The sequence below is a fragment of the Carassius auratus genome, unplaced genomic scaffold (assembly GCF_003368295.1).
Source record: "Carassius auratus strain Wakin unplaced genomic scaffold, ASM336829v1 scaf_tig00216259, whole genome shotgun sequence".
In the NCBI taxonomy this organism is placed as follows: domain Eukaryota; kingdom Metazoa; phylum Chordata; class Actinopteri; order Cypriniformes; family Cyprinidae; genus Carassius; species Carassius auratus.
The window spans coordinates 22,531-35,674 of NW_020528478.1; the positions used below are offsets into that span (position 1 = coordinate 22,531).

Sequence of the window (13,144 nt, forward strand, 5' to 3'; positions counted from 1 at the left end):
GGCAAAAAAGAGACTGGAGAGATTTTTAAAAAATCCCTGTAGATCATTTTTTTAGCTATTTAAATTGTTGGTTTTAATATTTTATGATAATTGTTATACTCCTTTTATTATTAAGATAAAAAAGTAAGGTCATATTTTTATTTGTTTTGATAGCCTGTTCCATTTCTTTTTTCTTTTCTTGTAAATAGTTAAAGTTAAGATTAATGTCAGTTTGCTCTGAATCTTTCTGAACATGTTTATTTATTTATTTTATTTTTCTTATATAATGCATGTTTCCTATTATACTTTTTATATATTGTGTTTTTTTGTACAGACCTTTGAGGCATTTTTGATTTTAACTTTACAATGTTTGCAAAACAAAAAGTTCAATAAATATTTGAAACTGAATTAAGGTGTCATTACTTTACACACACACAAATATATATTACATGTAATAAAAATAATTTAAACATATGTATATATTGTGTGTGTAAATAAAAAAAGTATATGTAATAAATACATAATAAATATATAGTATTTCTATTCATAAAAAGTTTAATAAAAACGTATATTTTACTATATTTTGAATAACTTGAAATTAGGATGTTTTCACATAAATAAACTTCTATTTCAAATGTATTCAGGCCGATCATCTTCACCAGTTAAACTTATTGTTAGACTAGAAGTTGAATGAGAAATAGACTGAAATAGTGAAATGTATTGTATATTAGACTAGAAAATGAATGAGAAATAGACTGGTAAGTGACCAAAGAAATAGTACTTTTTGTAGTTTATTAGACTAAAAGTTTTAAACAAGAAATAGACTGGCAAGTGATCAAGGAAATAATGTCATATGTAGTTTATTAAGCTGTAAGTGGAATAAGAAATAGACTGGTAAGTGACCAAGGAAATATTACCATTTGTAGTTTATAAGACTAAAAATTTAATGAGAAATAGACTGTCAAGTGATCCATGAATTAGTGCCATATCTAGTTTATTAGACTATAAAATGAATGAGAAATAGACTGGCAAGTGATCCATAAAATAGTGCCATATGTTTTTACATAAATAAACTTCCATTTCAAATGTATTCAGGCTGATCAACACCAGTTAAACTAATTATTATACTTGAAATTGAATGAGAAATAGACTGAAATAGTCACATTTGTTGTTCATTAAACTATAAAAGGAATGAGAAATAGACTGGTAAGTGACCAAGGAAATAGTACTTTTTGTAGTTTATTAGAATAAAAATTTTGAATGAGAAATAGACTGGCAAGTGATCCATGAAATAGTGTCATATGTAGTTTATTAAGCTATAAGTGGAATGAGAAATAGACTGGTCAGTGAAAAAAGGAAATAGTCCCATTTGATGTTGTTTAGACTAAAAGTGGAATGAGAAATAGAATGCAAAGTGTGCACTCTTGTTTTATAAAACGTATTTTACAATACATTATGGATAAATTGGAATTAGGAAGATTTCAAATAAAGAAAATGTTAAGTGACCAATGATATAGCCCCATGTGTAGTTCATTAGACTAGAAGTGTATTGAGAAATAGACTGACAGTAAAAAAATATTGCTATTTAATATACTGCAAGACTTGCACCATTTGTGGTGCAAATTAATCAAAATGTAATGTTCATTTTTATGCGAATGCTACAGTATTATGGAATAAAACTTACATGAATAGATTCCTCTGAGTGTGCTGAGTACAGTACAGGTGTTTTCGTTAACTATATTGCACATATTTTATTAAATCAAATTAAACAATATGAAATGGCAATATAATAAACTACAAATTAACACATATCACACTTGCCACAAGTGTTTTCTCTAAATTTCATCCTAAAATTTTTGTTCCGACTTCCACCCCCCTCGAGCTGCGTTCTCTAGCCGGGGAGGGTGCATGGTACTATTCTTTTGCTAATATCTCCGGTATCGAAGCGGTGGACCCCAGGGCTAAAACTCGGGGGATCCCTAGAGGGTGGGGGGGCCTACCGTATGCAACCACCCGAGTTCCTGGGTGGTCCGGTTCCTGAGTTATAACAGTTCAAATTCCACATTTTGGGGGGGCCGTAACTCGGACCCCCGGGGTCATAAGGACATGGGGCCAGTGTCATGGAATAGAGGGTGCATAAATCTATTTTTGACCCGAGTTTGGTAGAGTTTGCTTCCGTTTTGTGTGATTTATAGCCGGTCAAACTTATGGAACTTTTGTGTTTGCGGTTCTGTATCTCCGACCCCCGGGGGTCTATAGACTCAGAGATAGAGGGCCTGTCGAGTATGAAATGCTTGCTGAATAAATTGGTATTGGTATGTTTTCACGATTGTGTGTTGCAATATTTTAAGTCTTTTCATTTTAATTTTATTAACACACACACATACACACACACACACAAAACATACATACACAAATATAACAGTTTTCTCCCATGGTTACATCATAATGGGCCATTAGCACCTGTGTATTGTGCTGTGGCATGCTGTCAATCAATCAGTCACCTTTATTTATATAGTGCTTTAAACAAAATACATTGCGTCAAAGCACTGAACAACATTCATTTGGAAAACAGTGTCTCAATAATGCAAAACGACAGTTAAAGGCAGTTCATCATTGAATTCAGTGACGTCATCTCTGTTCAGTTTAAATAGTGTCTGTGCATTTATTTGCAATCAAGTCAATGATATCGCTGTAGATGAAGTGACCCCAACTAAGCAAGCCAGAGGTGACAGCGGCAAGGAACCGAAACTCCATCGGTGACAGAATGGAGAAAAAAACCTTGGGAGAAACCAGGCTCAGTTGGGGGGTCAGTTCTCCTCTGACCAGAAGAAACCAGTAGTTCAATTCCAGACTGCAGCAAAGTCAGATTGTGCAGAAGAATCATCTGTTTCCTGTGGTCTTGTCCTGGTGGTCCTCTGAGACAAGGTCTTTACAGGGGATCTGTATCTGGGGCTCTAGTTGTCCTGGTCTCCACTGTCTTTCAGGGATGTAGAGGTCCTTTCTAGGTGCTGATCCACCATCTGGTCTGGATACGTACTGGATCCTGGTGACTGCAGTGACCCTCTGGTCTGGATACAGACTGGATCTCGTGGCCACGGTGACCTCGAAACAAATGAGAAACAGACAAATATTAGCGTAGATGCCATTCTTCTAATGATGTGGAAAGTACGGTGTTATGTGAAGTGTTTCCGGTTCCAGTTTACCTAATTAATGCAGCCTAAAAATCCTTTAACGGATTTGGATATTAAAAGCATATTAGTATGTTATGTGTATGCCAGGTTAAAGAGATGGGTCTTTAATCTAGATTTCAACTGCAAAAGTGTGTCTGCCTCCCGAACAATGTTAGGTAGGTTATTCCAGAGTTTAGGCGCCAAATAGGAAAAGGATCTGCCGCCCGCAGTTAATTTTGATATTCTAGGTATTATCAAATTGCCTGAGTTTTGAGAACGTAGCGGACGTAGAGGAGTATAATGTAAAAGGAGCTCATTCAAATACTGAGCTGCTAAACCATTCAGGGCTTTATAAGTAATAAGCAATATTTTAAAATCTATACGATGTTTGATAGGGAGCCAGTGCAGTGTGGACAGGACCGGGCTAATATGGTCATACTTCCTGGTTCTAGTAAGAACTCTTGCTGCTGCATTTTGGACTAGCTGTAGTTTGTTTAACAAGCGTGCAGAACAACCACCCAATAAAGCATTACAATAATCTAACCTTGAGGTCATAAATGCATGGATTAACATTTCTGCATTTGACATTGAGTGCATAGGCCGTAATTTAGATATATTTTTGAGATGGAAAAATGCAGTTTTACAAATGCTAGAAACGTGGCTTTCTAAGGAAAGATTGTGATCAAGTAGCACACCTAGGTTCCTAACTGATGACGAAGAATTGACAGAGCAACCATCAAGTCTTAGACAGTGTTCTAGGTTATTACAAGCAGAGTTTTTAGGCCCTATGATTAACACCTCTGTTTTTTCTGAATTTAGAAGTAAGAAATTACTCGTCATCCAATTTTTTATATCGACTATGCATTCCATTAGTTTTTCAAATTGGTGTGTTTCACCGGGCTGCGAGGAAATATAGAGCTGAGTATCATCAGCATAACAGTGAAAGCTAACACCATGTTTCCTGATGACATCTCCCAAGAGTAACATATAAAGCGTGAAGAGTAGCGGCCCTAGTACTGAGCCTTGAGGTACTCCATACTGCACTTGTGGTCGATATGATACATCTTCATTTACTGCTACAAACTGATGGCGGTCACATAAGTATGATTTAAACCATGCTAATGCACTTCCACTGATACCAACAAAGTGTTCTGGGGCCTGTTGCACAAAAGTAGAATTAAGACATCCGGAATAAATGACTCAGCTGAGCTCAATAAAGCCAAAACATGTGCGTCCAGGCTTAATTGGTTGCACCAAGACCAAGCCAGGATGAGCAGACACAGATTCATTAAGCCAGGTGAAACCAATCCTGGATAGGTGCGCGCTCACGGCTCACTCAAATAGACCCTGCCACAGATCACGGATTAACTGATTTACCATGGCAACTAGAGCCGCGTACTTTTCCCCGTCAGAAGCACAAATCCTCATGGAGGCAAACGAGGAGGTAAAAGATATAATTAAGAAGAAAGGCAACACCGCCACAGTGATAAAGCAAAGAGAAAAAGCATGGCAAAGTATTGCAGACCGCCTGAATGCGTAAGTAGTGCACAATTACACACTCACCACTCCGCTGAAACATCACAATTACAAATCAAATATTTAATTCACATCTCCAAAAACGCAGTTGTACTGTAATTATGAAACGGTTACATTTTTTATTGAAATGCACTGCATATATGAGTGAAATTGTGTAACGTAACTCCATCACACTGTATAAAGCTATGATATATTATTATTAAAGCCTTACATTATTATTTTACGTTACTACGCTCAGTACGGTTTAATCTTAGCCATTGTACTCTGCTTATTATGTTGTCCACCGTTTTTTTTTTGTGTTTCCCCTGCTTTTATTAATGTAAAGCAGCTTTGACAGAATGAAACAATTGTGAAAAGTGCTATATAAATAAAATTTTCTTGAATACATAGATGAGCTATAATAATAATCACTTTAATTTATATAGCGCCTTTCAAAGGACCCAAGGTCGGTTGCTCACTGCACTGCAAAAATGTCTTTCTTACTTAGTATTTTAGTCTTGTTTTCAGTAAAAAAAAAATATCTTAAATATTTTCTAGAGCAAAATAACCTAGGAAAATAAGCAAAAAACTCTGCCAGTGAAACGAGAACTTTTCTAAAAGTAAGTGTTTATGGAAAAAGTAAACTTATTTCAAGAGAATTTTTCTTATTATATTGACAGATATTTAAATGTTTTGCTTGTTTTAAGCACACATTTACTTGAAGTTTATATTTTTGGTCTAAACCTATACTTATTTTGCTAGGTCATTTAGAAAATCAAGAAAATACATCTTTATTGTTTTTTTAAAATATTTTTACTGAAAACAATACAAAAATACCAAGTCATTTTTGTCAGTGTGACTCCATTAAATGTTCTTGTGATAAAGAATGTGTGTGTGTGTGTGATGTAGATTAAACATGAACGGGCCAAAACGGACATGGCAGCAGGTCAAAATCAAATACAAGAACATTCTGCAGAATGGTATGGTCCCTGACTAATATTTAACAAAGCACAAGCATATATTGTACCCAGAAGGTGCCTGCTAACACATTGTCTGTACTGTTTTAGCAGTGAAAAAGAATACCCACAGACGAGGCACGGGTGGTGGGTCACCAAAGGCTGACCTTACCCCAGCAGAGGACATGGCCTTGGAGCTAAATAAAGGCAGGCCCGTCTTAGAGGGGATCCCTGGGGGGAAAGAGACGAGCATAGGTTCCTCCCAAGATGCCACCCGCTTTATTCAAGGTATGTCCTTCCATCTCTACATGGAATACAACCACATTCATATTGAATCAATTTGGACTGTCTGACTTTGGTTTACCTATTGCCTTGGAGTGTCTGGCAGCACTGTGTTCCTGTTAGAGCCACCAGCACAAGCACCGGACGATGCTGATCCAGTGAGTACTCCATCAAAGGCATACTGTAGGCCTGGCATGTCTTGTCTACTAGCTTCAATATGAATCCGATTAAATGTGATAGGGTGAAAGCCCCAGTGCAGCAGCAACAGCACATGATGGAGATGATGATGAGGAGGAGACCATCTCTCTGGATTCCAGAAGGCATGAGGTATCATGTTAAGACTGTGAAAGTACTATTTACTCTACAATGGTGAGGAGTCCTCATCAAAATCAAAAAGTCTAATTTCTTTTACAGGACCCAGATGCTATACAGTGGGAAAACCAGCCTGGCAACATAGTGCGTATTAATAAAAGGACACCACATCCTGCCAAATTCCAGCTGCGCTAATTGTATTGTGTTCACAGAGCTCACAAGCTATCAGAAAGTTGTATGGCAACCACCTCCGGCACCAAATAGAACTGGCAGACATAGACATTCAGTACAAGAAGAAAAAGATAGAAAATCTTGCACTGGAGTCCGAAATAAAAAAAGAGGACAATTAGGAAACTGGACCTTGAAATAAAAAAACTTGAGAGGGAGGTGAGATATGCCTTCAATGTACACTGTATGCTAACTGTAACACAAATGTATTAATCATTATTTTTCTTTCCTCCCCCAGCTCCAAGAAGATGACACAGCTCAAAATAAAAATTAGGTATATTCTCGTAAAGTCAAGTGAGCCATGACATATGAGCTCTTATTGTGAGCACACAGGACGGTGGCATCTTTCTAAAGGTATTTTTTATGTTCACAGCAATCAGTACAACCAAGTCATCGTTATAAGGCACCGGCCTCTTTTGCCCACCCCCCCAGCACCAGGTGTGGCCACTAGCCTATATGAAGGCCCAAAATTGTGTGTTCCTTTCTGCTCTGACAATGGCATGCCCATTCTTGCGAGATGTGGTGGATGAAGAAGCACTTGTGCTGAGGAGAGCCTTCAGGCGAGAAAGGGTCTTCAGGGACTGGTTGGACCCACTGGCCTTCCCTGATGACCATCTATATGAAAGATACAGGTTTTCTGCTGATGGCATCAGGTATCTATGCAGACTACTGGGTCCCAGGATTAAGCACCGCACTGCACGGAGTGTGGAGCAAATGGTTTGTGTGGCCTTGCGCTTTTTTGCTAGTGGAGCCTTCCTGTACTCAGTGGGGGATGCGGAACAGCTGAACAAGGCCACAATTTGCCGCACAATAAGGAGTGTGTGTCTGGCTATCAAAGCATTAGCAGATGTCTTCATCTCCTTCCCTGGCCACAGAAGACTCTGTGACATGAAAGAGGAGTTCTATAGGATTGCAGGTAAGAGGATCTACAAATTACAGGACAACTGTTAACACATAGTAGGATACTCATTACTTTGTGTGACAGGTTTCCCCAATGTCATTGGTGCAGTGGACTGCACACACATAAGGATAAAAGCCCCCTCAGGTGCCCATTAGGCCGATTTTGTGAATAGGAAATCCTTTCACAGCATTAATGTTCAGGTGAACATAACTTTTTGATATTGTCCATTGACGAACACTCTGCATTGCCAATGATGTGCATTGATTGGTGTAATATTCCTCATCTTATGATTTCAGATGGTCTGCAATGCTGACTGTGTGATCAGCAATGTTGTGGCAAAATGGCCTAGCTCAGTCCATGACTCCAGAATCTTTCGGGCCTCTGAAATCTATCAGTGCCTATCACAAGGTAAGCCACACAACCCCTATTTATAACCATCATGGCTGTGTCAAGAATATCACTGTGTTTATGAGGTAGTAATGATGAGATTTTGTGTTGACAGGTGAATTCTCTGGTGTGTTGCTGGGAGACAGGGGGTATGGCTGCCAGCCTTTTCTCCTGACACCTTTCACAGACCCCCAGGAAGCACAGCAGGCCTACAACCATGCCCATGCCAGGACCAGGGCCAGAGTTGAAATGACCTTTGGCCTCCTGAAGGCACGCTTTCACTGCCTTCACAAATTAAGGGTCAACCCTGTTAGGGCATGTGATATTACTGTGGCTTGTGCTGTCCTCCACAATGTAGCCTGCCTGAGGAAGGAGAGGGCCCCCAGAGTGCCACCAGCCATGGACTGGGACAATCCGGCAATCTTCCCTGATGACGACAGTGGTCGGCTGCTGAGGGACCAATATGTGTTGAATTATTTTAGTTAGTATGTGTGCTTTCAATTTAGGTAAAAAATGTCCTGCTGTGGCAGAGGAAATAGGGTTTTTTTGGGTTGGTTTTTTTTACGAATTTGGCCTCTTATGATGTTTGTGCGGTATACTGTGTGTAATGCAAGGCTGCAGGGAGGCTACTGCATCCATTCATTTGTCTGTTCAGTTGATGTGTATGGATTTGTCCTGCATTTATTTTAGTGTGCAGACATGCAGGGTGTGTTATATACAGACCTTTGAATGTGTATGTATCATTTTGTATAATATGCTTTGATTCTGTGCTTTCCATCTTGTAGAGTCACTGTGACTTCAGTTTCGAAAGGAGCTGATAGTTTACCTGCTTTGTTTTGTCCTTATTCAATAAAGGAACATAATGTTACACATTGTGTTTTTATATTCATATGGAATGTGTATTTGTTTATATGACAGAGTACTAGGGCCCCACTGAGGAAAAAGGATAAAGTCATACATTTATGAGGCTGTTTTTTTCTGCAGAAAAGCAACATATTCTTTTTACAGTTTTGATAGTTATGACAAGGTGATACTTCATATTCTGGCACATCAGCATGTCTTTGTTTATGAAACCATACTGAAGTACAATTTCACGAAATGCCCCACATCTGTCATTTTAACAACTGTCCTCCTTTAAAACAACTAGTTACAATATTATGACTTGTCTTTTTTTCCCTCTGTGGCCCTAATATTCTATCATTTTATATATAGCCTTATAGTCTATGGGAAACTGTAAATTATCTAATGATAGCAACATCATCTAAAAATCATTATTTATCCAAAATGATTGAAATTAATGATCACAAACGTTTAAATAATGACAGTGGGTCTAGTTATATGTGATAATGTATAGTGAGCAGTGAAATAACTATTGGTTTCCATTTGTGGCGACTGCTGACTGACATTAGGGATGAGATTAAATAGATCCTGGAATTTAGCCTGGTCTGGAGCAGGCTAGCTCCACAGAATAAATCTACATGGTAATTTATACCATAACATATCCTCCTGCCCCCTATCCAGCTTTAGTGCAACCGGATTAGGGATCAATTGAGCCAGGATCACCAAGATATCCTGGCTTAATCCCTTATCCTACTCTTGTGCAACAGGCCCCAAGTCTATGCAAAAGAATGTTGTGGTCAATTGTGTCAAACGCAGCACTAAGATCCAATAAAACTAATAGAGAAATACACCCACGATCAGATGATAAGAGCAGATCATTTGTAACTCTAAGTAGAGCAGTCTCAGTACTATGATACGGTCTAAATCCTGACTGGAAATCCTCACATATACCATTTTTCTCTAAGAAGGAATATAATTGTGAGGATACCACCTTTTCTAGTATCTTGGACAGAAAAGGGAGATTCGAGATTGGTCTATAATTAACAAGTTCTCTGGGGTCAAGTTGTGGTTTTTTTATGAGAGGCTTAATAACAGCCAGTTTGAAGGTTTTGGGGACATATCCTAATGACAATGAGGAATTGATAATAGTCAGAAGAGGACCTATGACTTCTGGAAGCACCTCTTTTAGGAGCTTAGATGGTATAGGGTCTAACATACATGTTGTTGGTTTAGATGATTTAACAAGTTTATACAATTCTTCCTCTCCTATAGTAGAGAATGAGTGGAACTGTTCCTCAGGGGGTCTATAGTGCACTGTCTGATGTGAAACTGTAGCTGACGGCTGAATGGTTGCAATTTTATCTCTAATAGTATTGATTTTAGAAGTAAAGTAGTTCATAAAGTCATTACTGTTGTGGTGTTGGGAAATGGCTTTATTTTTCGTTTATTTAGCCACTGTATTGAATAAATACCTGGGGGTTATGTTTGTTTTCTTCTAAAAGAGAAGAAAAGTAATCAGATCTAGCAGTTTTTAATGCTTTTCTATAGGATATGCTACTTTCCCGCCAAGCAATACGAAATACCTCTAGTTTTGTTTTCCTCCAGCTGCGCTCCATTTTTCGGGCTGCTCTCTTTAGGGTGCGAGTATGCTCATTATACCATGGTGTCAAACTGTTTTCCTTAACCTTCCTTAAGCGTAAAGGAGCAACTGTATTTAAAGTGCTAGAAAAGAGAGAGTCCATAGTTTCTGTTACATCATCAAGTTGTTCTGAGGTTTTGGATATGCTAAGGAATTCGGATACATCAGGAAGATAACTTAAAAAGCTGTCTTTTGTGGTAGAAGTGATGGTTCTTCGATACTTGTAACAAGAAGTAGAATTTACAATTTTGGCTATATGAAGTTTACACAGAACTAAATAATGATCTGAGATATCATCACTTGGCTGAATAATTTCAACACTATCAACATCAATTCCATGTGACAGTATTAAATCTAGAGTATGATTTCGACAATGAGTAGGTCCTGAAACGTGTTGTCTAACCCCAATAGAGTTCAGAATGTCTATAAATGCTGATCCCAATGCATCTTTTTCATTATCGACATGGATATTAAAATCACCAACTATTAAAACTTTATCTGCAGCCAGAACTAACTCGGATGTAAAATCACCAAACTCTTTAATAAAAGTCTGTATGGTGCCCTGGTGGCCTGTATACAGTAGTCAGTACAAACATAACAGGGGATTTATCATTAACATTGGTTTCTCTGGATAATGTTATATGAAGCACCATTACTTCAAATGAGTTATACTTGAAGCCTGCCCTCTGAGAAATCCTGAAAACGTTGTTATAAATTGAAGCAACTCCTCCCCCTTTGCCTTTTAGACGCGGCTCGTGTTTATAACAATAATCTTGGGGGGTGGACTCATTTAAAATAATGTAATCATCAGGTTTTAGCCAGGTTTCTGTCAAGCAGAGCACATCTATATTATGATCAGTTATCATATTATTTACAAAAAGTGTTTTCGTAGAAATGGATCTGATATTCAATAAGCCAATCTTTATCATTTGTTTATCCATATTGCATTTGTTTTTTATTTGTTGAACCTCAATTAAATTGTTAGCCTTAACTTGGTTTGGACGTTTTTTGTATTTTCTAGTTCGTGGAACAGACACAGTCTCTATAGTGTGATATCTAGGTGAAAGAGTCTCTATGTGCTGAGAATTAACTGACCTCTGTGACGCGAGGCAGCTAGCAGACGGTCGGTTTAGCCAGTCTGTCTGCTTCCTGACCTGGGCCCCAGTTACTCAAGTATAAACACTAAGACTATTTGCCATATTTCTAGACAGAAGAGTGGCGCCACCCCAGGAGGAATGAAGACCATCTCTTTTCAACAGGTCAGGTCTGCCCCAAAAGCTCGTCTAATTGTCTATGAAACCTATGTTATTCTGTGGGCACCACTTAGACATCCAGCCATTGAGTGATGACAATCTGCTATGCATCTCATCACCACGGTAAGCAGGGAGGGGACCAGAGCATATTACAGTGTCTGACATCGTGCTTGCAAGTTCACACACCTCTTTAATGTTATTTTTAGTGATCTCCGACTGGCGAAGTCGAACATCATTAGCGCCGGCATGAATAACAATCTTACTGTATTTACGTTTAGCATTAGCCAGCTCTTTTAAATTTGCCAAGATGTCAGGCGCTCTGGCTCCCGGTAAACATTTGTCTATGGTGGCTGGTGTCTCTATATTCACGTTCCGTACAATAGAATCACCAATAACTAGAGCACTTTCATCAGGTTTCTCAGTCGGTGCATCACTGAGTGGGGAGAACCTGTTTAATGTTTTGATCGGAACAGAAGAGCGGTGTTTTGACCCACGACTACGCTGCCTCACCGTCACCCAGTTGCCCTGCTGCAGGGGCTCTGTTGCTGGAACCGGACAATGTACAGGAATCCCTGAGCTAGACGCATCCAAAGCCGTATCTAGAGCCCTAACATTCTTACTGTCCTCAATTAAAGTTTGGATGCGTGTCTCTAATTCTGAAATCTTCTCTGTCAGCCTAACTATTTCCCTGCATTTATCACATGTGAATCCCTCATCAGCGACAGAGATAGATAAACTGTACATGTGGCAAGAGGTGCAAATAACAATAGCAGGAGAAGCCATTACTCACCATGCTTGATGAAATATTCTTACTGCGGTTGTTTGATGAACTTGTGAAAAACTGGAGCGAGAGAGAGGAGAGGAGAAAAGAAAACGCTAATGACAAGCTAACGAGTGCTAACGCTTTGCAGGTGTACTGCAGTCACGGAAGAGTGAACGATCAAAGTTAATCTGATCGATAATATCAGAAATATGGTGTGAATTAAGTTATATTTTACAACTTAAAAAAAACAAACAAACAAACAGACAGTGATAGTAAGAAAGATTATAGAGAAAAATATAAAATAAAAACAGCTACACGGAGATATGATTAGCTACAGAAGGTCAACAGGAAGTAGAGAAACACTGTCCAGTAGAGAAACACTGTCCATGCTGTGTCCTAAATGGTTGTTGACCTGGGTCAGGTCAGGTTAAGAAACCTGTTTGGCCTGAAAGACTTACAGTTGTTTTTCAGTATTTTCTGAAAACCACCTACAGTTGCGGTTTGTGACCTGCTACTTGCTTCTTTCTTCGTTTGAAATGGCTTCTAAAAAGTAAGTATATTTAGTCTGTCTGCATTATGCCTGTTAAAATAGATGGTTAGAGTTTTGTGTAAGTAGAGTATGGGTTTTGTCTGTTATTGTGTGACTGTAAGAAATAGATGAACAGTGGATGACTCCATGCCAGTGCTTCAGTATTTTTCCAGACTTGTTTTCAGGCTTTGTTTGCCCACACTGGTAGCTGTGAAATGGGGTGTGGGATTCACAACTTTCTGTGTGAGGACACAGTGCCTCTGGAAAAAGAGCAAACATATTCTGAGACACAGAGTCATCCACTGTGTGTGTTTTTCTTTTTCTTTTTTACTGTGTGTTTTTGTTGAAACATTTTGTCTATTTCTTGAAGGTCTGCTGATCGCAGAA

General features: G+C 38.6%; 1 protein-coding gene and 2 long non-coding RNA genes across 3 annotated transcripts; all 3 read left to right on the top strand.

Moving 5' to 3' along the window:
• Positions 1–6,007: 6,007 nt before the first annotated feature.
• Positions 6,008–6,473, top strand: LOC113097410 (uncharacterized). The gene is made up of 4 exons (XR_003288846.1): positions 6,008–6,063; positions 6,146–6,232; positions 6,320–6,361; positions 6,430–6,473. It is a non-coding gene; the product is annotated as an uncharacterized LOC113097410 (long non-coding RNA).
• Positions 6,467–7,046, top strand: LOC113097411 (uncharacterized). Its single transcript, XR_003288847.1, has 3 exons — positions 6,467–6,604; positions 6,684–6,719; positions 6,819–7,046. It is a non-coding gene; the product is annotated as an uncharacterized LOC113097411 (long non-coding RNA).
• A 176-nt stretch (positions 7,047–7,222) lies between these two features.
• LOC113097405 (putative nuclease HARBI1) lies at positions 7,223–8,622 on the top strand. Its single transcript, XM_026262646.1, has 3 exons — positions 7,223–7,361; positions 7,431–7,754; positions 7,849–8,622. Exons 2-3 carry the CDS (start codon positions 7,643–7,645, stop codon positions 8,217–8,219), a joined length of 483 nt encoding a protein of 160 aa, XP_026118431.1. The 5' UTR covers positions 7,223–7,361; positions 7,431–7,642; the 3' UTR covers positions 8,220–8,622.
• Positions 8,623–13,144: the final 4,522 nt, after the last annotated feature.